We start from the raw sequence: 22827 nt of genomic DNA on the forward strand, positions 1-22827 counted from the left end.
AAAAACAAAAGCTGAATCACAAATTCCAAATTATAGAACAAACAATTGATCCCTAAGTATATAAGAAACGCCCTATATCATGCAATTAAACAACAGATCAAATAAAAATTCCAATTGTCATAAAATTTTAGATTTACTTCATTTGCATTTCAACTTGAGGTTGTTAATATGGCCAAACCCCTACACTAAATGCCCCAGAGCAAATAAGTCCTCAAATTTCACGAAAAGAAAAATGTTCAACCCATAATCAAATATAGAAACCAAGAACAAGCTAAATATGTAATTCACATTACATCTCCCAGAATTGCACTCCATTAAGAAAATCAGGAAAAATGAAAACTGTTTTACTACCAAACCATTTAAGTTAATCAAACACATGAACCGATAAGATCTATCACATCAGAAACATATATTATTCCATCTTCAATTACTACTTACAACCATTACCTAATATAGGGTGCATGTGGTACCTTGATTCCAGAAACAAATACTTGAGTCTTGCATTGTTGTACACTGCCATATTCCTGCAACAAATAAATAAAACTTATTATCTTTCCTTTCTTTCATTTTTTTCATCAAACTTATTATAGGTGATAATCAATAGGGGGAATTGTTAATCAAGTGGAGTATCTGTACTATTTTTAGAAAACACTTTTGTAGAGGGATTCGTTTTGATTGAGAATGAGTGGAAAGAAGGGATATTGATGGTGGTAGAAACATGGTAGGAAGGAATTAAATTGGGGTATAAGCCCTTTACCTGGGTTAACTTCAGACCTGTGATCATTAAATCTTCAATTTAATTAGCAAAATAATGCAGAAAGGTGACAAAATTTACATTGGATATGGTTTATAAACCCATAGAGTTAAGAGCTTTAGGGCGCATGCACTTGAAACAAAGCATATGTGTCGTCAAAAGAAAAAGGCTGAACCATGATTCAGCCTCCAATCAAGCGTCAATTACTTGTGTACACGTATTTTAAGCATACAACTCACTGAAGCATGAAGCTTGAATGAGAACAGGATGCCAGCTACCCCGAAATCAGGTCAGAGAAAGGAGGGAACAACGACTTCTAATTGGAGATGTAAATCACAAATCCATTTCGAGATTCAATATATATGCAAATGAAAGGCTTTTATTTAAAGCTCCATAATTGATTTAGGGCTTCAGAAATAAATTCAGTCTCCAGCGTTCACAGTGAGAACGAAAATTAATCAATAGAAAACCTAAGTTTTGGAAACTGTAAATAAAAGATATGAAATAATACATACCTTAAATACGTAATAAAGATGGAGTCGGAGTCAGCAAAAGGTTTGAAATTGAGTAAAGAGGAGGTGGAAGAAGGAGAACGGTAAGGGGAAGAGATGGAGGAAATGTGGAGGGTAAAATAGAGGGTGCGGGCTTTAATAGGAAGCAGGTGGCAAGTAGCTTTGGAGGAAACGCCACCGACAAGTGAGATAAACTTAGAAGTCTTCTGCTCAGCGTGAGGTCAGGATAACCGGAGAAGGAAGCACGCAGGCAAGGAGCTTCCCACCGTATATGTTAAGAATCGCCACCCAACCTTATTGAGAAATCAACACGTTTTTTGACTTGGCGCCTGAAACCAAGCAAGAGCTGGCGAGTAGCTTTGGAGGAAATGTCGGGAAGGAAGAAAACCCAACGAAGTATGAGGCCAGGAAAGATGATGGTGAGGCGGTGGTATGTAGACGCCAGCATGAGAAAAGTATGACAAAGATGACGATGAGGCGGTGATGAGCAGTTGCAAATGGTCGTATACGTTAAAAATGGCCTCCAAGCTTTTTTATTGGAGGACGAAAGCGGCACATCGACGTGGACATGAACGCAACTCTTGAACATATAGGTTATATATATATATATATATATATATATATATATATATATATATATATATATAGAGAGAGAGAGAGAGAGAGAGAGAGAGAGAGTTAGGTTCAAATGTTTTCACTATCTATTGTGTGCATGTATGATTGATTCGGGACCAATCATTTTAGTTATTTTAAGAAAGTAATTAGTGCATATTAAATGCCGAAGATATAATTAATACACATTATATCTTCAACATGTAATATGCATTAATTACTTTCTTAAAATAAATAAAATGATTGGTCCAGAATCAATCATACATGCACACAATAGATAGTGAAAACAGAATAACCTAACCCTATATATATATATATATATATATATATATATATATATATATATATATATATATATATATATATATATATATATATATATATATATATATATATATATATATATATATATATCTCGTTTCTCCATGCTCTGGTGTTCCTCGCTCATAGCACCCAACATTGTTTTTTAATTCATCCATCATACGCATACACTCCAATGACCCAAACAAAACTCAATCCATAATATAGAACTTTTATCACAGTTTAATTTTATTATTATAGTTATTATATAAATCATAATATATAATTTGAACTTCAACAAATTTTCTACTTGATGACTTATTGATAGTTTGTATTTTTTGATTAATGGTTTCAATTTTTTTGTATTTAGCGGGTACCTGTGAACCGAACCGTGGTTACCCGCTTTGACACGGTTCGGTTTGGTTCGATTTTTTTTATAATTCGGTTCGGTTTTGGTTAGTGCATCTTAGGTACCCGCCCCTATGGTCACGGTTTACAATTTTATTACTATCCGAGCCGAACCGTCCCGTAAACACCCCTAGCTAAAACTTTCGAAAAATCATAACTTCCCCTTTTAAAGTAAGATTTGGATGTTCTCTATTTTCCCAAGTTCGCTTTTACGACTACTACGACTTTCATTTAGAATATTTTCTCTAAATAATCGTCTATTGAAAACGCCTATTTTTTCCCGTGAAGAATAATTATCTTATTATTGTCTTAATCATTTAGTCCTATCTTGCGGACGATACAACAAACCCTTACACAAACTATGAAACCTTAATCTAAATCTATAAAGGAGACTAGAGAAAATATGTATGATAATGTATGTAAATCTATACCGAATAAAAGGTACAACTAGAATAAATGGTTGGGTCAAAAAAGGACCCATGGAGTGACACACCCACATGTCAACTAGAATAAATGGCTGGGTCAAAGAATGACCTATGGAGCGACGCACCCGCATGTCAGTCTGAACATGTAAAAGAGAATTAACAAAACTATACCACAACAATACTGATATATTAGTTCTTATCCTTTTTATAAGTTTTTATACAAAAGATTGTTATTAGTTATATTAATGTTAAGTTTGTTATATAAAACTTTAAACCTTTTAACACTTATAAAGGAGACAACAAGGAAGAAACATACTCACAACAATATGCCGTTCTAATTCTTTATGTGAATATTGTTACCTGAAAGAAAACGATCAAGGGTGTTTTGCATAGTGTTTGCAAAATGGTGTCACGTAAAGAAACAAAACAAACATGTTAAATCAGTAGGAAATAATTTGAATTCCATTTTTCAAAACACAAAAGATCTAATAGTCAATACATAAAAAAAACTTCAAAACAAAATCTAATAGACGCTGATAAAGCGACCATTGCACTAAACAACATACAAAATTCTTCCTAACCCGGTGCAAGTACAAGTGTTAGAAATGAGTCTGGAGCATATGATGGATACTGAGCAGGTCTTCACAAGGGGCCGAGAAATCCAACCATTGATTAAAAGCATGGGTCTAAACATCTCCTCACGAGTCTTTTATCAGGCTCTCGATTTCTTCCATGTGTCTAATGTAAGATTTGGATTTGCCTTCAAGCTCAAAGATTGCCTTGTATCTTTGAGGTTGTCATTATCTAACAAAAAATAATCAACCAATGAAAACATTTAAGATGTGAAGTAAGTAAACAATCTCAAACATAAATAATGACCTTTCACTAAACCTTTTATTAAACCTAATATCCACAATGATAGTCTTAAATACCAGATGAATCAATACCAAGAGACCCAACATGTACTTTTTTTTGGAAAGGAAACTTCTTTAACGAAAGTACCAAACTGTCTTTTACGCATCGACTAATTCCCGTTGTAAATATAAAACTATGTCTTATGTTCTGGAGTTACCGTAGAAGAACTTTTATGACCACATGGATTGAATAGTGCCATAATTTGGATATTGATCAATTGGTTATTCATCATACCTTCTACATGTCTTACCATGTAACCCAACTCAAGCTGTGAAAAAAAAAAACCTAACTACGACTTAACTTATACTTATGTATTGTCATGACCAAACATGTCATTTATCAATAAAAATGATTAAAAACAACAAAAAAAAATTATAATATTGAGTTAACTTGAAAAAAAAATCCAATGTATGGTATCTCTTTAATTTTATATTCTATATTAGTGATAAATACATCATCTATTATTCTTTTCACATATGTTCTCCTTCAATTAAGTTCACATCACTCATAAAATATATCACTTATTATTCTTTTCACATACGTTCTCTTTTACAAGTCATAATTACTAATTTACTCTGTTAAAGTTAATATTACTAACTAAATTATACATTTTTTTTTATCATTGCTCAGTTAAAAAGCCCAAACGTATAATTAAAACTATAATCATAAATCATATTATATAGGAATAAATGGTTTTTTAGTAGAGACCATAAATATTTTTTTTAGATTTTACCGAGCCATGTATTAGTAATAATGATCTTAATATCGATATAATTTTTAAAACATTTAGTTTTACAATCTAAAAAATGTTAAATGTTATTTGGTATTTTAAAGTTGCAATTAGATAGTTTAGTGTGATTAAATAGTTTGTATATTATTTGACAAACTTATCCGATATCACTTGCTATCATTCTACATAAATTTTAGGAATAATGATTTAAAAGGGTAATATATTTTTTTCGATTTGTACATATTTGGTCACTGAGTTTTTTTTTTTCGTTCACATTTGTCCCTTCAATTTGTTTAACCGTACACGTTCAGTACTTATGACTGGTTAATTCAAGGAAAACGGAAAAAATGATTTAATAAAGTAATATATTTTTCATTATGTACACATTTAATTCTTAATATTTTTTTTTGCACATTTAATCCTTAATATTTTTTTTTTTGCAAAATAACTCTTTGTTATTTTTGTACACATTAAGTACTTATAAATAGTTTGTTTAGGTTTTTCTCACGATATCTTATGAAACAATCATTAATGAGGTATTTGGGACTATTCATGCTTATAACCACCACGGCCTCAACTGCTTGGTTGCTTAAGTTTTGTGTTTTGAACTTCGTAACTTCATAAGATCTCAGATTTTTACTATCTTTATATCCACACATTCGTATTTATTATATTCTGAACGTCATAACTTCTTCATATGATCTCAAATTTTAACGATCCTTTTTTCCACACGTTTGTATTTAAATCTACTACAACTTTCATTTAGATTATTCCCGTTAAAAATACTTTTTAACGGGAATAATCTAAACGAAAGTTGTAGTATACTCAAATACGAACGCATAAATATAAATATCGTTAAATCTGGGATCATATGATGAAGTTATGACGTTCAAATCACAATAATTACGAATGTGTGGATATTAAGATCGTAAAAATCCGAGATCATATGAAGTTACAACGTTTAGAACACATAACCCAAGCAATTAAGCAGCTGAGATCGCGATGACCATAAACATGAACAACCCCGAATACCTCGTTAATGATTGTCCCACGTAGAATGTCATGAGAAAAACTTAAAGAAACCGTTCATAACTACTGAATGTGTATAAAAACAACACAAATTTATTTTGCAACAAAAAAACATATATTAAGGACTAAATATAAAAAAAATATTAAGGAATAAATGTATAAAAAGTGAAAAATATATTACCATTTTAAGTCATTTTTTCCGGTTTACCTAGTATATATATATATATATATATATATATATATATATATATATATATATATATATATATATATATATATATATATAGTAAGGACTAGAGTAGTCAGTCATAAGGATTAGGGATGAGCAAAAGGACCGAACCGGACCGGAACCGGGAACCGGCATCGGCCAAAATCAAGAACCGAACCGGCCCGGCGGTTCTACCGGTTCCCGGTTCCTACCGGTTCTTGTCGTGTCTTCAAATGTTGGAACCTGTATTAAAAAAATAGCATCATACGGTACCGGTTTTTGCCGGTTCTACCGGTTCTGGTTATATCAGTTCCGATTCCTACCGGTTCCCGGTTCCAAAAATTCACAAAAATAACGTCCCGGTCCCGGCCCGACCGGTTCCATCGGGTCCCGGTTCCGGTTCCGGTTCCGGGTACCGGTTCCGGCCGGTTCCCCGGTCCATATGCTCATCCCTAATAAGGATTGAATGTATACGGTTAAATAAGTTGAAGTGGCAAATATGAACGAATTTTTTTTTCAATAACCAAATATATATAAAACAAAAAATATATTATCCTTTTAAATCCTTATCCCTAAATTTTATATCGCATGATAAACATTAAATGAGTATAACATATGTTAAGCACTGAAAATATTTTGTACCATGTTTTTCGATTTTACAGAGGTAATATTAATAATTATTTTGGCAGCGATTCTAAAAGGTTGGTGGAACCGTTAGTACGACGGCGTTTAACAAACCCCATCACACGCAATCAGGCATGCTATCATTTAGAAAAATCCGGGGGGCAATCTGTTTGGTTATGGTTCGAAGCATATCACGCTCCAAATTAATGGGCTTGGAGCTTCCAACCATAGCTTTCTTCCGCACATAGATACACACACTAAAGTCTGTATATGTAGGTGTATTTATAGTCGGCAACAGACCTTCTGTACTTCTCAGTATACCATTGATTATTGCTTTGACGCGAAGACTATTTGCATTCAATACAATACAATGATACATGCATCTGTAAGTCCATTAATACTGATGTTTTTTTGTTTGTGTATGTATATATATGTCAGGATGTATTGCTCTTTGGATTGAACTTCTGATTTGAATTCTTTGTATGTTCCTTTTTCAGATTGATTGATTACCGTGAACTGCGTGAAGTGTTGTAATTGAGTTTTCTGATTATTGAAACCCTAATTATTCGTTGGGGGAAGTGGGGGAAGTAAGTGATCTCTTCTTCTCCTTTCAATTTTTCTTATTAGATGTTCTCTGTTCTCGATTCGAGTTGATTTATCGTTCATTTCATTGAGTGGCTTGAAATAGATATATCTGCTTAATCAAAATCGAACATATGGAGAACTGCTAATGCAATCTTAGTCCTCTTACAGTTTCTGTTTGTGAATATTACTTCAAGTTTCATCACCTATTCTTTGCATTTGGACTACAATCGTAAAGGGAAAACTTGAGTGAATATATGAGCATGTACAAATAGTCAAAATCAGGTAAAATTTATTGCAAATCAATTGAAAAAAAAATGTTTGATTAATGATTACTTCTTGTAGTAAGTCGACGTGACGCATCAATTTCAAATTGGACCAATACTGCCAAATTTTGCTGCTGTAACTACATAATTTCCCAATCCTTCTAAGAATGATTCCGCCAATCTGGATTGTATTTTTCCCTTTTCTTTGCTTCTTATGGAAGAGACAAAATTAAGTTTTTTTTGTAATCAATGCTTATTGGTTACATCTTGTGCACCTATCAAAGAAAACAAATTCCCCGATACTCTACCAATTCTATGGGCATCAGGGACTTATATAGCAGCTAACAAACATTTTGAATTCACATTTTTCTTGGATAACTTTTGTCTCTTATGCTATAAACACATGTTTCTGCAGTTAGACTTCTCTAATGGCAGACCTAAAAGAGCGTCTCCTCCCACCAAAACCTGCATCAGCTATAAACCTTAGAGATGCATCATACAGGCCATCTGCATCAGGTCGCCAGCCTTTTCAAGGTGTAGATGTTTTAGGCCTAAAAAAACGTGGTCAAGGTCTTCGTTCATGGATCCGTGTTGATGCTGCAACTGGTGATTCCCAAGTCATTGAAGTCGACAAGTTCACAATAATGAGACGTTGTGATCTTCCTGCACGTGATCTTCGCTTACTCGATCCATTATTTGTCTACCCTTCAACGATTCTTGGAAGAGAGAAGGCTATAGTTGTAAATTTGGAACAGATTCGTTGCATTATAACAGCAGATGAAGTTCTACTTTTGAATTCTCTTGATAGCTATGTGTTACAATATGTGGTGGAATTACAAAGACGATTAAAAGCTGCAGGGGGTGGTGAGGTTTGGCAATCAGAAGGGGCAGAGTTGAACAGACGGATGGGAAATTCAAACAGATCCTTAGGGGACATGTTTGGTAACACTTCACCTGACTACTTACCCTTTGAGTTTAGGGCTCTAGAAGTTGCTCTTGAGGCTGCTTGTACATTTTTGGATACACAGGTTTGTCTTATAATTATAACCAACAATTGTTACATTTTATAAGTATTAAGCATTTCAGAACTAAAAGATACAATCTTTCTTTGAATTCATCACTCATCAGGCAGCAGAATTAGAAATTGAAGCATATCCATTGCTAGATGAACTTACATCAAAGATTAGTACTTTAAACTTGGAACGTGTTCGTAGACTGAAAAGCAGACTTGTTGCATTGACTCGAAGGGTCCAGAAGGTGCTATATATTAGTCTTTGTCTCCCTTTTTTTTTCTATTAGGTTGCATTATGAAGGCTAATTTTGATGACCAGGATGAAAAGGGCATTTATGTCTTTTGCACATAGCAAGTGTGGGTCCTACCTTTTTTCACCTTTTTGGGTTGAACACAAAATTACAATTTTTTGTCTCATTGACATCAGTCTGTGACAATCCGACCTTTTTGGGATTATTTTGACACTATGTCGAATGCAATACAATTAATTATAGGTAAGAGATGAAATAGAGCAGCTAATGGATGATGATGGGGATATGGCTGAGATGTATCTAACTGAGAAGAAAAGGCGAATGGATTCATTATTCAGTGTTGGAGATCAGTCTGTGATTGGATACAGGTCAAATGATGGGACACAATCCATCTCTGCTCCAGTTTCTCCAGTTTCTTCACCTCCAGAAAGTCGAAGACTTGAAAAAACTGTTAGCCTTGCAAGAAGCCTTGCAAGGAGTAGTATGAGGAGTTCAGAAAGTGGCACAGAAAACATTGAAGAATTGGAGATGCTTCTAGAAGCTTATTTTGTCGTCATTGATAGCAGTCTCAATAAGTTGACATCAGTAATATTCAATTAACCTTTTTTTTTTTTTTTTTAACTTCATCCAGTGTTGTCTGGATGATGATGTTTGAAAAATATTTGACATTATTTTGTCTTCTACCAGCTGAAGGAATACATTGATGACACTGAAGACTTCATCAACATCCAACTGGTATATTTCCTCTTTTATGGGGAAAACTTTATTTCCCTGATTTTCTCTATTAAGTCGTTCTTTCTGTCTTAAGTAAAAAAGAAACACCCATATATATATGAGTAAATGACCATTTTACCCTTGGATTTGCAGGATAATGTGCGGAACCAGCTGATACAGTTTGAGCTGTTGTTGACAACTGCAACTTTTGTTGTGGCAATCTTTGGGGTGGTGGCGGGGATATTTGGGATGAATTTTATGATTCCATTGTTTGATAACCCATCGGCTTTTACATGGGTGTTGTCAATTACAGGGGTTACTGGAATCATTATATTCTGCTCATTTTTATGGTTTTTCAGGTACAAAAGATTGATGCCATTGTAGAAGATTGATGAATGGGATTATGAACAAGAAAATATATATATTCACATAAGTGTAATTGTTGTGAACATCTTTTCAAGTTAAACTAAAGCTCTCTTGTAAAGAAAATTCTGCTTGGTGAGCTTGCAATGCATAATATCTCTTTTTGACTGTTGTGACTTCTTTTGGGGGATTTTAAGCAGTTTAATAATGTTGTAATTTGTCGATTTTTAACTAAAATAATTCTAAAATGTTTGGAAAGTCAAATATTTTAAGTAAATGAGTTCAATGGAACATATTTTTTTGAATTACATCAATCATTTATGATTGAAAAGGAAAGTAATCCAAGTGGGACACTGTTATTTGTTAAATTAACCATTTTTTTTAAGTGGGGGGGTGAGCAATTATGCAAAAGAAAGAGCTTTCCTGATGCATTAAACAATGTTCTAATTTCTTTTTATGAAAAACACATGTTAAATGTTTTATTTATTCTAATCCTTTTGGACTTTATTAAAGCCTAAGCACCTATTTTTCTCTTTTAAATTAATTTATATTTATATAGTATCATATTTTAGTTAAATTTTTTTATGTAATAAAAAAAACTTCTGTTATAACTAAATGCTGTAAGCAAATATAAATTGCATAAACTAATTGTAAATTTCTATGTCACATATCTAACAATTGGGAAGTTAACTACACTTTTGTATTTTTTTAAGCACCAAAGTACCCAAAAGTTAAACCTAATTTTTTTTTGGTGGTAATTGTAAATTTCTGTCACCAATATTTCATTTTAATGGTTGCATTTATGCGTTTAGCACCTATCAGAAACAATTCAGTAAATATAAAAAATAAAACATATGAAGTATATTTTAAGGTTTTCAACAAGAATTTGAAGATGATATTTGTTCAATAAGTCTGTCTGTTTTTTTTTTAGGTTAGATAACATCTTTTTAGTTTTTTTAGTTTTTACATGTTGAAGTTTTAAACAAAAAACGGATAGCAACTTTTTTTTTTTTTTTTTTTTTTTTTTTTTTTTTTTTTTAAAGTTTTACATTTTAAGGTTTTAAACAAAAACGGATAACGAAAAGTTTAAAACTAGAATGTTAAAACGAAAAGTTAAAATTTTAAAGAAACGGATAACGAAAAATAAGTAGATAGATTTATGAAATGGACCCCTCAGCTTTGCTATATTTGAAGAAACAGAAAACACATTTAATCGATAGCTGGCAGTGGTACCACTGAGTGCGTGCATTACTCAATGATGTCCATCTCACGCCTTATCATTTATCTCCTCCTTATCGCCGCCGCTGCAACCACCGTCTCCGCCACCGATCATATTGTAGGCGCCAACCGTGGTTGGAATCCTGGCATCAACTACACTCTCTGGGCCAACAACCATACTTTCTATGTTGGAGATTTCATCTGTATGTATTACTTTTCTAGTGATGCTTGTAATTTTTGAAATTTGTGCCTGTTTAATGGATGATACTTTCAACTGTAGCATTTAGGTACCAGAAGACGCAGTACAATGTGATTGAGGTGAACAAAACCGGTTACGACAACTGCACTCTCGACGGCGCCATAGGGAACTGGAGCAGTGGAAAGGATTTCATTCTTCTCAACGAATCGCAGCGCTACTACTTCATCTGCGGTACCGGCGGTTGTTTTAACGGTATGAAAGTCACGATTCGTGTCCTTCCGCTTCCTTCTCCTCCCTCTTCCACGGTGGCTGCTTCCAATCACTCCTCCGCTTCCACCGCTGTCTGTAGATCCATCTTCGGCGTATTCTTTATGGTTCTCGCCTCATTGTTTTAGTGTGGATTTGGCGCGATGCATTATACTTCTAAATTGTTTGAAAGCCGTATTGAAAATTCTGCAATCAGGTGTGTACTGTTTACTCCGATTCTTCGTGCTTTGGCGTTTTAGTTTGAGATAACATCGATTCATTTTTTTTTATATATATTTTTTATGCGTGATTCGGATGAAGATTGGTGTTTAACTATTTGGATTGTGATATTGCAAATCATATATAATTTATTTTAATGTTCAGAAATATTAAAAATATGGGTAAATGACACAAAAAACACTCTTTTTATACAGAAATTCGATTTTGACATTGTGTTTTTTTTGTGTCAATTTTGACACTGTGTTTTTCAATTTGTTACAATTCTGACCACTTGACCGGTTAACCAGGTTGCATGTTGACGTGGCATGATGACGTGTCAGTTTTGATGACGTGGCATGTTGACATGATATGCTGACGTGTCAAAATTGAATTTTTTTCTCACAAAAAACACTAAGTTTTCATTTTTTTCGATTTTGACACTATGTTTAATTTTTTCTTTCAACTTTGACACTGTGTTTTTTTTGTTCCAAATCGAACATCATTTTTTCCAATTTTGTTCAATGTTGACAATTTTCTATTTGAAACCGTATAAATATTTTTTTAATACATTTAAACCGTATAAATATGTTTTTTTTTTCATTTAAAAACCATAGTTTTGTATAAATACATTTTTTTACACTCAAACCATATTTTTATGTATAAATATGTATTAGCTATATAAAAATTGTATTTTACATTAATATGCAACTTTAAAATGTGTTTGAAGGTTTATAGGCGTGTAGTTGATCAAAATTTGGATATCAAGTTTGCAACCCATCAAATTTTTACATCTTATTTGAAGTTTATGGTTAGTTTGATTCTCATGATATAACTAATACTTTGAATGTAAAAAAAAAAAAAAAAACACCTTGTATTTAAATAAAAATGTGGTTTTTAAACGAAAAAAATATGTTTATATGGTTTAAAATGTAATAAAAAAATATATATTTATACGGTTTTCAAATGGAAAATAGACAAAATTGAACAAAATTTGATAAATGATGTTCGATTGGAACAAAAAAAAAACATAGTGTCAAAATTGAAATAAAAAATTAAACTTAGTGTCAAAATCGAAAAAAAGTGAAAACTTAGTGTTTTTTGTGGAAAAAAAAATCAATTTTGACACGTCAGCATATCATGTCAGTATTCCACGTCATCAAAACTGACACGTCATCATGCTACGTCAGCATGTAACCTGGTTAACCGGTCAAGTGGTCAGAATTGTAACGAATTGGAAAACACAATGTCAAAATTGACACAAAAAATAACACGGTGTCAAAATCGAATTTCTGTGTAAAAATAGTGTTTTTTGTGCCATTTACCCTAAAAATATTTATTTACCTAAACATATTGAGTTGTTGTCATTTGATATTGGATAAGTAATGCTACCGCAAATTACACAAAAAAACATTAATTTTTTATAAAGATTTGATTTTGATATGATGTTATTTTTCTTACGATTAACACGTTATTTTTCTTTACGATATAGTAAGACTTGTTGGAGGGTTAGAGCCTTTTCTGAGGAAAACTTTTGGATTAAAACAACAAAACAAAATTAGAATCTACATATCCACCGCCATAATCTCGTTACTATTAGTTTGCATTCAAATCTCTATCTCTTGGACTTTCCTCTACAAAATTCAGCCACAACCCTTGGATATCGCATGAAGCTCGCAAATACTATATATACTCTGTTTCATCTATGTTTTCTAGTGCAATTGTCAAACCTTTGCTTAGATTGTTCCAATCACAGAACTTGGCTATGCCATTACTCATAAAATCTTCACTCATTTTTATATTTCTTTCTCCATGTTTGTTGGGGTTTAATCTTCAAGTTAAAGATAGATCACGTTCTTGCTGCTATGACGTTTAATTTCTCAAATTGGTTCTATTTGATGTTGATAATGTTTTATTTCAAATTCTCATTGTTGTGTAACAATGTTGGCATGACTTTTTTTTGTGGAAGCATTTGTAAGTATGAACGAGTTCTTCTAGTTTCCTATCCATCCGCTGTTATGGTTTGGTAATTGCATTTCTTTTCAAAATAAAAAGTTATGATTATTCGTTTGTTACATATTTATGATAACAATTAATGCATAAATTTGTAGTCTCAAATGGTGGTCATTGGAACTTCATGTCTTAATATTCGACTTGTTACAAAATCCACGGCTTGAAACAACAACCTTTCATTTCATCCAATAAGTTTAGGACATCCACAATGCATTGAATTCTTTAGTTCAATAGATAGACACATAAAAATTGAATTAATTTCGTCCACTAATTTTAGGCATCCCACATCAACATCAAGGATGTTGGAGATTGAAATGCAAACTAATGACATTGAGATCATGGCACTACATGTGTAGACACCAATTTTGTTTTGTTGTTTTGCTCAAAAAACTTCCCCACAAAGGGTCTCCAAGCGTCAAGCAAGTCATGATTATTACGTTATAACAAGTGCAAATTTAATAAATGACACTAAGTTTACAGAAAATTTCAATTTTAATATTGTGTTTTTTTTTTCAAATAAGTAATTAGGTTCTTTTTTTTTTCAATTTTGACACCTAAAAATGATGTCACCAAAGAATGTCACATCGTCAGAAATTAACACAACACCATACCATGATAGCCGTCAGTTGGTTTGACCGGTTAAATGGTCACCAATGAAACAAATTAGAAAATGTAGTGTCAAGTCGGATTGTGAAAACTTAGTGTCTTAATTGTAAGAAAAATTGCGTGGTGTCAAAATCGAATTTTGTTGAAAACTTAGTATCTTTTGTGTAGTTTTTCCTTTAATCTAAATATTTTTTTTATAACTTCGAATGAAAAATATTATAAAAAAGCTAGCAACAAGCTAGACAACAAAACAAAGACTCACATAATAGCTAGTTCTGGGTTTTGAAGCCACCCGACCCAATTGATAACTTTTCTAGCCCTAACATTACACCATAAAAATGATTGAGAAACAATATTATCAAAAATAAAACCCAACGTTGGTTGCGAAATAGCAAATAAACAAGAATTCATGTTTATTTGGAAGCGGTTTTCTATTGCATCGTTAGGGTAAAATTTAAGGAAATCAAATAGTCCATACTGAAAATACTTTACTTTGGATCCGAGAAATCTCGCAGGTCCACTAGCCTCGGACCAAAAACGAGTTCTCGGCCGCAAACGTGCGAGGTCGCAATCCTCTTAGACCGCAAACAGCTTGGACCGAATACTCTCTTCTCGGGTAGAGTTCTCGGCCGAAATCAGCTACTTCATTGCCGAAATCTCCAAAACTAACTCCTTTTCCTTCATATTTAAGTCACATTTCGAAAATATCCTACACTTTTACACTTCGAGTAAACAAATTTTCATACATTGCTCTCTCAAATTCCTTTCATTTCAAGAACAAAAACTACTTCAAGAGGCATTGTGTTTCCAAATTCTTACAAGTTTTGGTAAGTTTTATTTATAAAACTAGTGTTACTTAACACTTTAAATTATTAGATTAACTAATTGGAACACAATATTATGTGTTTAAATATTACCAGGATTTCGGAAATTATACGTGTTCTGGCTCGAAGTCACCGTTACTATCTTAACATCTAAACCGCGACTACAAAAAAGGTGAGTTCATACCCCAACGTTTTTAAAATTTTTAAATTTGTTTTAGGGGGGGGGGGGGGGATACAAGTAAAACACAAGAAATCCTGTGTTTAAAAATATAAATTTCTTTTTATATTTTCTTACCTTTAATAAGAAATTAAACGTGAAATTTACTATATATGAAAAATATTGTTACTATTGAATTTACAAATGACTTACAAAACATGTTAAGATGCAACGATTTTTACAACAACACGGAAACAAACTTATAAACTATAATAGGTATAGTTTATGGAATAAATATATTATTCTACAAAGTAAATGTTAACATATAAACAAAAATGGTTTTTAGTTAACATATAAACAAAAAGGGTTTTCAGTTAACATATAAACAAAAAGGGTTTTCAGTTATTACACGTAAAACGTTGAAGCAATTTGTGAGATGTATGTGTATACTTATCTAAGTACTGGTAAAAGTCCTGACTTATAACCAGAGTCTCTTGTAGGGAGAGCGATATATTTGTGTATAGATCTATTTGAGACTGACAATCCCACATCCCGACTCTTAGCTACAATCATGCCTACAAACCTGGGGTGACAAATGTCGTTAACATTCTGACGTTTGAAAAACGTCGCGATCAAACCGACTGTGTTAGTATGGTTATAAGAACTCACAAGGAGAAAACAACGACTTGTTTACGAATAATATATTTTCAAATAATTTTATTTGAATATTAACTTTACATTCAGATTTCATGACAAAACCCAACTTCAACTAGTTTTACTTATGAATAAACTAGGTATCATTAAATTAAGTATGGTAATTATACTTGTACATTTCGGTTTTGGAACGTTTATGACTACAAACCGGTTTCATGGAAAAATACAAGATTTTACAGGATAAACATCATTATTTTACAAGTAAACAGTTTACAATTTGACTTCCTGAAAACAGATACAATTACTTACAAAAAACAATGCTTTACAATAGAAAAGGCAGAACTAAGAGCGTTTTTATGAAAGATTCAACACTTATTTACAAACTAGTATAACATAAAGGAACCCTGCTTGTTAATTCTATGATTCTTTAGCATATACATTAGAGTTATATATAAATAATATCCGATAGGCAGTGGAATGTGTGATTTCTGCCTTACTTCTTGTTCCTTGTTTGGTTGTGGGCTTAGGGCAGAATCACCCAATTGACTGTCCGTTCGATATTAGTCATATATAATTAGTATATACTAAGTAATCATATGAGTTAACAGTACAGGACATACAAATTACATGGATCAGAACCTCAAACATAAGAAACTTATACTTTTTGGTCTCAAAATACTAAGACTACGATTTATTTACTAAGAAAATATTAGATTTTTTGGAAGAACACAGTAACATTATTAATAACAAAGAACATATCTTTTTCAACAAAATACTTATGAACTCACCAACTTAAATTTTGACACTTTTTCAAACCATTTGTATTCTCAGGAAAGTTAGTGCACAGGTACCCTCTCAGGTGTTACAAAGACGGAGCATAGTAGCATTACGTCTTATTTTTTACTATAGTTTTTAATGTTAAACAAGTAATGTTTTGAATACAATGTAAATACTAAGTTATTAATACAATGATTGTTGTTGCTTTGATTATTATTATACAATTGTTGTGATATTGTACATGACGTCATTCACCCCTGAACGTTTCCGTCATTCTGGTTTCGGGGTGTGACAAATTGGTATCAGAGCATTGTTTATAGTGAACTGAGTATATCAATCTATAAAAGATATACAACTATAAATACAATGGGATAAAAACACTTTTAGAATTATACTTTTAAAATATATTAATATTTTCATGGAAGTATACATACATGCATATATACATACTAGAACAAGTATCACAAGACGGACAAAACAAAAGTATTTAGATGTTGGACACTACAGTCAAACTTAGACAATTATGTAATCATATATGGGATAAATATAGCCTGATCAACTATATTTATTTGATATACGATCAACATGTGTTTGAGAGTGATAGTGGTGTTGCAACAAGTCTAAAAGTTACCAACTCTATATACAAAGGAATACTAGAACCAAACATAAAGTTTAAAATACTATAGGAGTATTTTATAATACTATACAATAACAACAAATCGAAAAGTTTATCAACTTCAATACCAAGAAGCTCTAAAATCAAACATACAATTAAAGATACTATAGGAGTATTTTAAGCACTATAACTAACTTATGTGAAAACTAAAAGACCTTTACTGGTAGCTCTATAATTACTGAGTGTATACGTTAAAGTTATATATAATTGAGATTTTATAGACTTCAAATTTGTGATTTTCACTCTACTTCCTGTTCCTTGTTTGGTTGTGATCTTAGAGTAGGGTCACTTATTCGAAGGTCTATTTAATCTTGGTTATATATAACCTGTATACACTACGTGATTATAGGAGGACCTGGTAAGAATCATCCTCATAAAAATTTATTTTTAATAGAAATGTTTTATTAATCTCATAGATTCGTTAGACACTCTCGTTCTCGCACGAACAACATAGGTAGATGTAACCACTCCACTACAATAGCCAACAGAGGAGTTGAGGAAGAACCAAAAGTGGTTTCATGAGGAGGATTCCTAGAAAGGATCGAACGAAGAGAAAGGCACTAAAGAGATCGTTAATGAACCTTACCCTATCAGGAGCAAACTAGAAAGAACTCTATATATCACAATAGTAATTTATAAACTGATATAACTTAGAGAGTTAGTAATTACACTACTTGCACTATGTTTTAAGTTTACCATACCCCTTCATCACAACTAGTAACAGTAAAATCAAGAGAGATACTCCCTTCCAAAACCTTGGAAGGTGACATTCAAACTTTCCATGACCAAAAGAAACAAGAAATGAGAGAGAGGATCCCCTTGGTGAAGCCCTATATAAAATCGGAACTGATATGTAGGTGAGCCATTAACTAGAATCGAGCCCCGAGAAGAAGTGAAGCACCCTTGGATCCATCTACTCCACAAACTGCCAAAACCCATCTTTCCTAACACATCATCCAAGAATGTAACATCCTGTTTCGAGAAGTTTCTTATTTTGGAATTTTGGACAATAGATAGATCTAGTAAAGACCTTGCGCTTCAAGGTAATAGATTTTAGACCCTATTGGATGTTGATAATATTAGTTATGAGCTCCAATCCATTGCTTTGTGTTTTGGAGTCAAAGGGTAAAATAGGAAAAATGATGTTTCAGACTTCTTTCTTGGAATAAGGATTTTAGTTCGGTATATTTTAAGTTAAAAGTAATTAGATATGATTGTGGGGCTCTTCAATACCTTTTCGTACATATAAAGATCATCGAAAACAGAGTTGAAACGAAGAAGTTATGGCTGTTTAAAGTTAAGCTGGAAATCAGGAGTATGGCAGTACGTTAGGTGTACACTAGCTAGTACGCTAGGCGTACTAGTCTGAAGAACGCGTTTTAGGGCATTATGCAGGGCATAAATTTTTGTATGTTGGCATACCGCAGCAGTGTAAAAATCCTATTTTTATGGTTTTGACCGTTATTTATGGTCTTTAACCCCTTGAAGGTCCTTCCTATCATGAGCCTCCAACCTCTTGAGCCTCTATGAAACGTCACAAAAATAAGACCCAAAAATTTCATTTTTAAAATTAATAAAACTAATAATCCAAATCATTGTCATACAAATCGAGATAAACAAATGTATCAATCATCATGACATATCAAAGTAAATCAAGAAAATATGGAACGAGGTGGTGTTTTCCCTACAATCATCCTGAGCCCTTCCCTATGGAACTGGAAGTACCTGAAACATAAACGGAAAAACGTAAGCACAAATCTTAGTGAGTTCCCCAAGATACCACATACCATACATATATATAACACATAACGGGCCTCGCCCAAATACGTGTAACGGGCCTCGCCTGAACTTACATAACGGGCCCCACCCACTGTGTATAACAAGCCCCACCCTAACTCATATACTGGGTCAACCCAATAAGTATAACGGGCCCTGCCCTAACTCGCATAACAGGCCCCACCCACATACAGTTCATATAAGCATAACAAGTAATAGCATATAGATAACCATCGGGCCCCGCCCAGTAAGTTTACAAACATACACACATACTAGTGTCACACAGACAATGAATATTCTAACATAACAGATCATGGGTCGGCATTGGTGCCTTCGACCTGCTAAACATGGTGAGGAAACTCACCTCACACTGTTGAATCACAGTGATAAATCCATGGTTGTTGGTCCGACAATCCCCAAGCTATCAATATCAATACCACTAAATTAACAACTGGATTCCAATCTATAACCATCAGTCCATACTTAGGGTAAAAAGACCATTTTACCCCTTACCTAGTTTGGTCCAAGACTAAGTCCCACACCTACAATTTAAAAGGCCCAAAACTAAGTAATCATCCAAGGCCCATACATGGCCTAATTTTCCAAATTGGGCCCAAACCCTTACATGGGCCTTACCCCAAGTCCCACTAATTTTCCCACTCCAAAACACTTGCACTCAGATGGTCTAACAAGGCCCTAAGCATCCAAGCCCAAAAGAATGTCCCAAACCCGAAGCCCATCACACTGAGTATGCGGGCATACTCAACACATATGCGCAACATACTCGCTTGAGGGCTTGTACGCTAAGCGTACCTACTTGTACGCCCAACGTACTCACCCATTTAGCCAAAACTCAATTTTTACCCATGATCCATTAAGACATTGTTCCAAAACCTAGAACTGACTTCCCTGAGCTGGATTATCACGTAGAGTTGCTAACTTTACGTTCATGCATGGCTAAATGAAGCTCTTAATCTTAAAAAGGATTTAATAGATGTAACAACGTAAAATTTTCAAAATAATTTTCCATTTTTAAAACATTCATTCATTCATAAATAATGTCAAACAGATTGTATCAAAAGTTATTATCACAAAACATCTCCCCAGAATCTCTACAAAAACTCCAATGCGTGTGTGTACGAATCATGTCGGCGCCTTCCCGCGCTCATCATTAGTACCTGAAACACATAACACAACAACTGTAAGCATAAATGCTTAGTGAGTTCCCCAAAATACCACATACAACACATACGCCACTCGAGGATATAATACGACCCTCCGGTCGATGTGTCTCAGCGGGACCCTCCAGTCCCATAGCTCGTTGGACCCTTAGGTCCGGTCATAGCTCGTTGGACCCTCTGGTACGGTCTATATCATAATACAACACACAAATATCACATAGCACATAATCTCATACATAACACATAAGACCCTCTGGCCATCGCATAGTACCACTCTAGGTAACGTATAGTGAGAAGACTCACCTCGATGTCTCGGTAAATATCTGACTCAGAAGAAGTGTGATCTAGCCTCCGTCTAATCACATAAAGTAATACTCTCATAAATATAACTGTACTCAACCCTAAAAGTCAACAAGGTCAACGGTCAAACTTTGACCCGACTCGGCGAGTGCACTAGGGCGACTCGGCGAGTCTACATGTGTCCACTAACTCTCTTGGACCCTCTCTTGGCACGTCGAGTACCTCCCTGACTCGACGAGTTCCACCTGACATGAATCGCGGGGCCACCCCGACTCAACTCGCCAAGTCTCAAGAACAACTCAGCGAGTTCCAACCTGAACTCAGTCCCCCTGACTCTCCCTGACTCACCGAGTCATTCCCCCAACTCGGCAAGTCCACTCACTGAGTGATTAACGAGCAATCTTCATGCTACTCGTCGAGTCTGTTCTTCAGACTCAGCGATTTCATGCCATGCACAAACTCAAAACAACTTCTGAGGTCAGATCTGTTCCATACAATCATAGATCTGGCCTCCCCAAGCATGATAATCACGTAAAGTTCGGACCTTGACACACATATAACATAGAAATGGTCCAAGATGGTGATTTAGCCCCAAAAATGACATTCCAAGCTCAAAACTCCCCAAATTACTCATAAAGCTCCAGGGGTTAAGGTCTCTGGACCTCTTTGGGTCCAAATCCAGAACACAAACTCGAGAAGGGACCAAATACACCACTTAATCAACCTCTAAAAGGGTTAGAAAACCCTATCATTATGAATCAACACCAAAACTGAAGAAGGTCCGAGAATAATACCTCAATGCAATCTCTATGAGCTCAAAACCACCAAAAACGCACCTCCTTCAGCCTCCTCTTGCCTTGAACACTTCCCTCTTGCAAAAACACCCACAAAAGTTCAAGATTTGCCTCTCCTTCCTCATAAACGCTCTAGATCTCTTTTAGGGTTTCTCTCTGGGGTTGGTGGCCACAAATGGCGGCCATAAGGCCCTTTAAATAGGTCTCAAACCCTGGAAATTAGGGTTTGATTAAACATCGTGGACTCGCCGAGTCCAGCTGTGAACTCGCGTACAAATCCGCGACCATACTCAGCGAGTCTAGACGCCAACTCGCCGAGTTCCCCCATAAAACCCAAAAATAAAGGAACAAAATATCCTACCTGGGAATCCGGGTGTTACAATTCTCCCCCACTAGAATCAGACTTCGCCCTCGAAGTATCACTCTGCAAACAACTCTGGATGCTGCTCCCGCATCTCACGCTCCGGTTCCCAAGTCAACTTTGACCCTTTTTGATGCTACCACTGGACCTGCACCAGTGGCACTTCCTTGTTCCTCAAAACCTTGATCTTCCGATCCCTGATCGCCACCAGTCTCTCAGCATAATTCAGGCTCGCATCCACCTGAATATCTTCTAGTGGCACCACGGCCGACGCGTCGGCTATACACTTACGCAACTGCGACACGTGGAAGGTATCATGAATCTGACCCAACTCTGTTGGCAACTCCAAACGATAGGCTACCCTGCCTACCCTCGCGATCACCCTGAAAGGACCAATATATCGGGGCCCCAACATGCCCCTCTTCCTGAATCGGATCACTCCTTTCCAAGGAGAGACCTTCAAGAGCACGAAGTCGCCGACCTGAAACTCGAGCTTGAACCGGCGTCTGTCCGCATAACTCTTTTGACGACTCTGAGCGGTCAACAACCTCTGTCTGACCTGCTGGATCTGCTCTGTCGTCTGAAGCACATTCTTGGTGCTGCCCATCACACGCTGCCCTACCTCTCCCCAGAAAATAGGGGTTCGACACCTCCTCCCATACAACAGCTCAAAGGGCGGCAAGCCAATGCTCGAATGATGGTTGTTGTTATAGGAAAATTCCGCCAAGGACAAATACGTGCCCCAACTCCCGCCGAAATCCAACATACATGCCCGGAGCATGTCCTCGAACGTCTGAATCGTCCGCTCACTCTGCCCGTCAGTCTGTGGGTGGTATGCGGTACTAAAATGCAGCTTCGTACCCAATTCCTCATGAAACTTCTTCCAGAATCTAGAAGTGAAACATACATCTCGATCTGAGACAATCGAGATCGGCACTCCATGCTGCGATACCACCTCTCTCACGTACATCTCTGCCAACTTCTCCGCGGAAGAGCTCTTATTGATGGCCAGGAAGTGAGCACTCTTCGTTAACCTGTCCATAATCACCCAAATCGAATCGAAACCCCTCGCGGTCCTTGGCAATTTGGTGATGAAATCCATGGTAATATGTTCCCATTTCCAT

The 22827-nt window shown here is 34.8% G+C and overlaps 2 protein-coding genes across 6 annotated transcripts; both read left to right on the forward strand.

Annotated features, from left to right (window-relative positions):
• Positions 1-6663: 6663 nt before the first annotated feature.
• LOC145084123 (magnesium transporter MRS2-1-like) lies at positions 6664-9873 on the forward strand. Of its 2 annotated transcripts, XM_079023425.1 has the most exons (8): positions 6664-6902; positions 7015-7104; positions 7271-7384; positions 7781-8393; positions 8494-8622; positions 8872-9213; positions 9316-9363; positions 9496-9873. In XM_079023425.1, the coding sequence occupies exons 4-8, from the start codon at positions 7794-7796 to the stop codon at positions 9724-9726; spliced, it is 1350 nt and encodes a 449-aa protein (XP_078879551.1). In that variant the 5' UTR covers positions 6664-6902; positions 7015-7104; positions 7271-7384; positions 7781-7793; the 3' UTR covers positions 9727-9873. The 2 variants fall into 2 exon arrangements, with proteins under 2 accessions (XP_078879551.1, XP_078879552.1); XM_079023426.1 differs by lacking the exon at positions 7271-7384.
• Positions 9874-10906: 1033 nt separating this feature from the next.
• On the forward strand, positions 10907-16831 carry LOC145084091 (early nodulin-like protein 17). Of its 4 annotated transcripts, none has more exons than XR_013698565.1 (3): positions 10907-11126; positions 11204-11585; positions 16670-16831. XR_013698565.1 is itself a non-coding variant. In XM_079023424.1 (2 exons), exons 1-2 carry the CDS (start codon positions 10961-10963, stop codon positions 11515-11517), a joined length of 480 nt encoding a protein of 159 aa, XP_078879550.1. In that variant the 5' UTR covers positions 10907-10960; the 3' UTR covers positions 11518-11745. The 4 variants fall into 4 exon arrangements, 1 of the variants encoding a protein (XP_078879550.1); XR_013698559.1 differs by lacking the exon at positions 16670-16831 and adding an exon at positions 13077-13389; XR_013698571.1 differs by lacking the exon at positions 16670-16831 and adding an exon at positions 11896-12951.
• The last annotated feature ends 5996 nt before the right edge of the window (positions 16832-22827 follow it).

Source organism: Lactuca serriola, chromosome 1 (assembly GCF_051521515.1).
Source record: "Lactuca serriola cultivar US96UC23 chromosome 1, Lser_US96UC23_V15, whole genome shotgun sequence".
Taxonomy (NCBI): Eukaryota; Viridiplantae; Streptophyta; class Magnoliopsida; order Asterales; family Asteraceae; genus Lactuca; species Lactuca serriola.

Coding starts and splice junctions, on each gene's coding strand:
- LOC145084091 (XM_079023424.1), top strand. CDS start 10,961: ATGATGTCCATCTCACGCCTTATCATTTATCTCCTCCTTATCGCCGCC. Junction 11,127..11,203: donor CTATGTTGGAGATTTCATCT/GTATGTATTACT, acceptor TTTCAACTGTAG/CATTTAGGTACCAGAAGACG.
- LOC145084123 (XM_079023425.1), top strand. CDS start 7,794: ATGGCAGACCTAAAAGAGCGTCTCCTCCCACCAAAACCTGCATCAGCT. Junction 8,394..8,493: donor GTACATTTTTGGATACACAG/GTTTGTCTTATA, acceptor ATCACTCATCAG/GCAGCAGAATTAGAAATTGA. Junction 9,214..9,315: donor GTCTCAATAAGTTGACATCA/GTAATATTCAAT, acceptor GTCTTCTACCAG/CTGAAGGAATACATTGATGA.